We start from the raw sequence: 4,075 nt of genomic DNA, 5'->3' as shown, positions 1-4,075 counted from the left end.
CATGGGCCTAGTAAGTATCCGTAAACTTACATTCGATGAACCTAGCCATCTATTACATTCTTTATTGCCTCCATGCTCACGCTAATCAATAAAAAACCTGTTCGGAGAAAGGCAGCCTGTTTAGAGCAGCGGGAGAAAAATCTCTGAGCCATGTAAGACCGTTCGTGCTATGCTAGCGTTCATAGCAGTTATCTTTAAACAAGACACCATACTACAACATGCTACGTAAATTTTGTGGGGTGTGTTGTGGGGTTTAATAAAAAGAAAACACGTCGTAGCAGGATGTCCCAATGTTGGTGAATCTGGGGACCATTACCTGTCACAATTAGCCATATTGATGTATATGTTATGTCGTACCATGAGCAACAGGAATGTATCATATAAAGATCAGAGGACCTTATAAAAGCTCAGTGTGTTGGCTAAGTAAACATAGCTGCCTCGTCGAGCCTACAGTCAAGGCTGTCACTGAAATTGGTCCATAGGTGACGACTTCTGCAAAATTTAAGAATGAGGCTGATTAAAAGACGTTCTGCTATTTCTTGGCTACTAAGTTCACTCATGATCGTGCTTTGCGCGGGAACATTTATGTACCAAGCTGGTTTACAAGTTAACAAGTACCTAGACTATAGTCACCAGTCTGTACCTACCGAAGTGAAGAGACAGTCACTCGTCTTCCCATCAGTGACGACCTGCACCAACAGCTGGTGAGTGAAAGTTATTATATGAACTTAAACAGCCACACTAAGGTAATTGAAGCATATTCGTTACAGTTTTGAGTCTGTGAATATGCAGATATCTCGAATTTTTTTCATTCTCAGATTAGGAATAATTACCTGTGGTTTTTTTTTTCAAACACTATTTTTTTCAAACACTATACTTAGATCACACTTCTTGAGTTTATTGTGTCAACCGACACTGGCTCAACCTTTAGAGTGACACAAGCTTTAACGCAATGTTTGTGATGTGCGGCTTTGTATTGGAAGAACAAAAGCACTGTAGGTTGAGAACATAGATCAGCATAATACAATCACCGAGATAACTCTTGCACAATTTGATTTTATTTCAGGATTAACAAGAAGTCGGAAGCATGCCTCAAGACTCCTCGATTGTGCACTAAGTTTGGCCAGGTACGCTTTAGAATTTTGTTTGTAAAATTTGTCATGGAATACTAATTGTCCGAACAAAAAAAATATTTTCGTAATACATTAACTTCCCTCCCCGTTTTCGAGGTGATGTAGTATTTGTTTGCGTTAGGTGTGTTTCTGTTGGCCTCGTATTTATTAAATTACGATGTTAGTGAAATTCCTTTTGATCTTGCGATATGGTGCGTGATCCAAGCGTTAGATAGAAACTATTAGGTGGATTTTTCTGTACTATTGAAGTGTGAAGGAGCTCTCATCATATGCAAGCGCAATGCCTTCTTTCGTTCTTTCATACAGGAGGTTCTTTGGGGCATTTTTAGGGCCCAGTACGAACCAGAGATGCGTACTCTTGTCGGATATGAGCCAAGAGAAATTTTTGATTGCCGTATGGAATCGACAAGCTCCGAGTGCAAATCATTTAACTGCACCGACCAGTAAGTGTTCACTGAGCCTTGTAAGACAGTTCGTGCTGTGCTAGCATTCCAACATCTTTCGCAACAAAACAGATTGGCACGTCTTGATCAATGAATATACTTCAGGGCCAGAAATTAATCTGGGATTGTTCACTGGCAACATACACCTACAATACGTGCCCTTCTCTACTGAAACAACAGCAGCGATGCAAATGATGCTCGCTTAAGTAGCCTCCGCTAGATATTCATCTGAATGGCTCCGAACTCACATCAGCTTTAAACGCTATACAGCACTTCAGCGTGACACAACAAACATTTCGATGTTGTCTTAAGAAGCTTCGCCAGTCAAAGGTAACATTAAACAAGGCTGAAAAATAATAAATTGCCATTTATAATTAAATGCCCTGCTTTTCTACCCCACCGCGGTGGTCTAGTGGCTGAGGTACTCAGCTACTGACCCGCAGGTCGCGGGATCGAATCCCGGCTGTGGTGGCTGCATTTCCTATGGAGGCGGAAATGTTGTAGGCCCGTGTGCTCAGATTTGGGTGCACGTTAAAGAACCCCAGGTGGTCAAAATTTCCAGAGCCCTTCACAAAGGCGTCTCTCATAATCATATGGTGGTTTTGGGCGTTAAACCCCACATATCTATCTATCTATCTATCTATCTATCTATCTATCTATCTATCTATCTATCTATCTATCTATCTATCTATCTATCTATCTATCTATCTATCTATCTATCTATCTAATTTTCTATTTCAGCATCAGAATCACCTTTCTACGCTTACCCATACTGCTTTGCTACACCTTAGACAGTAAGCTATACGGAGGGCATGATAACACGCTTGATAAGTGCAGCACCCCTTGGTTATACGGTGAGTGTTATTTTTTTTTGTTCTCAGCATACGTAAGTTTTAATGAAATTACCTTACCACACATGTGAAATCAACTGCCGAAATTCAATGGCCGAGGTTGAACGGGCTGCATGATTTTTACACGCTTTTCATGGTGCATTGTGTCCGCGGCGAGAATTTTCCTGAGCTCTGGCTTAGAGTAGAACGCTGTGTATAAATTTGAAATCTTAGTTATACACACAGTTCTTGAAAGTTATGGCAAACGATAACAGTTACTAATGTCACAAAGTCACGCCAAACTTACGAGGTGCAGGTGCTTTGGTGCGCTGTTCACCATGAGAACAATTTGTTGGAGTTCGAGATGTTGAAAAGTCAGGAAAAACACGAAACCATAAAGGAGTGAACACAGCAGTACAAGCGCTGACTACCAATATGATGGCTTCTTCGAAGAAAACTTTGCTATGTGTAATCTTAGTTTCTGCGCTAGTTACATAAATGAAGAGAACGAGCAGTGGTTTCTCTACAATGTGTCGATACGTCCAATAATGCGTCGAGGTGTATAATAACAATAATAACCTCCCATATAACATAGCATCGTGCATAGGTATAATCACCCCTTTTTCTTATAATACACCAGAAAAAGGTGTGCTCTTTTTATGTGTTTTTTTATTTTTTAAACTTGAGAGAACGGTGCTTAACCCAACTAGTACAGATAAATGCGTAATTTATGCACTGTTATGCACTGCGCTTGCATTTGATATGTCTAATACACTATTGTGTTTTCTTTTTTTTTCAAACTTGCTGATCAATACTATATTTTAATTCGACGCCAGATGTCACTTTCTTTGCACTTACATCTATTTTTCTGCACTTGCCGTTGTTCTTTTATACGCTACACTCTTCTACTGTGACTGGCCCCCTCGTAAAATGCCTGTGCGAGGGCTGTCAGGTTTTTCTAAATAAATAAATAAGTAAACCAATAACAAGTTGTGTAGGCCTAGCTCAACGTGCAATTGGTGCATTCACGAAGCTTCTCGCTTGTTGCTTTCTGCTTTTCAACGCTCTCTTTAACTAAGGATATCTCCGACTTCACAATTTATTGAAATCCGCTTTTGTGAAAAATTCCTAATGGTTTTTTTCTGTACTTCTCAATCTTTTAGAACTACATATTCGCCTTCACTTTTTCAAGAACACTCTACGGCTGGTGGCCTCGCTTCCACTCCCGGTGTTTGTGCAACAGCCGCAGCTCTGCAGACCCGAGCGCAACGCCGCCATCGCGCTGGTCGAGTAGAAGAGCTACGACATCGCTATCAAGCAGGTTGCGGTCGAAAGCTACACCAAAAATATATAAGCAGTTCCTTTTTGTATTTCTTTTTTTTTTGCCTTACTCATTATCAGACACATGCAGCAATATTATAAAATAAAGAACAAAAATAACTCACAAGTCAGTTCGTCTACCCTGGTGCTTCTAGGTTTTAGTTATCTACATTTTGTTCAATTGAAATGTAGGCTGACTGCGTACTTCAGTGAATGTATGACAAAGATGCAAGAATCTACGTCAGTGCGCGTCATGAACTTGAGCACGCATCATGAAACCCCAAAATATTCTGGGCACGCATTTTGGGATTTCGTTGCATTCGGCTGCTACTGGGCAATTTTAGCCAGG

At 40.5% G+C, this 4,075-nt stretch overlaps 1 protein-coding gene across 1 annotated transcript; it reads left to right on the top strand.

Annotated features, from left to right (window-relative positions):
• Positions 1-558: 558 nt before the first annotated feature.
• Positions 559-3,700, top strand: LOC142775358 (uncharacterized). Its single transcript, XM_075876724.1, has 5 exons — positions 559-704; positions 1,067-1,127; positions 1,440-1,576; positions 2,318-2,430; positions 3,570-3,700. The coding sequence occupies exons 1-5, from the start codon at positions 559-561 to the stop codon at positions 3,698-3,700; spliced, it is 588 nt and encodes a 195-aa protein (XP_075732839.1).
• The last annotated feature ends 375 nt before the right edge of the window (positions 3,701-4,075 follow it).

Source organism: Rhipicephalus microplus, chromosome X (assembly GCF_043290135.1).
Source record: "Rhipicephalus microplus isolate Deutch F79 chromosome X, USDA_Rmic, whole genome shotgun sequence".
Classification (NCBI taxonomy): Eukaryota; Metazoa; Arthropoda; class Arachnida; order Ixodida; family Ixodidae; genus Rhipicephalus; species Rhipicephalus microplus.
Note: the sequence above shows the minus strand (reverse complement) of the source record. Positions and strands in the feature narration are given on the sequence as shown.

Excerpts from the sequence above, each read along its gene's own strand:
- LOC142775358 (XM_075876724.1), top strand. The coding sequence starts at position 559 with ATGATCGTGCTTTGCGCGGGAACATTTATGTACCAAGCTGGTTTACAA. Across the intron at positions 1,128-1,439 it reads TGTGCACTAAGTTTGGCCAG|GAGGTTCTTTGGGGCATTTT; the intron begins GTACGCTTTAGA and ends TCTTTCATACAG. Across the intron at positions 2,431-3,569 it reads CAGCACCCCTTGGTTATACG|AACTACATATTCGCCTTCAC; the intron begins GTGAGTGTTATT and ends TCAATCTTTTAG.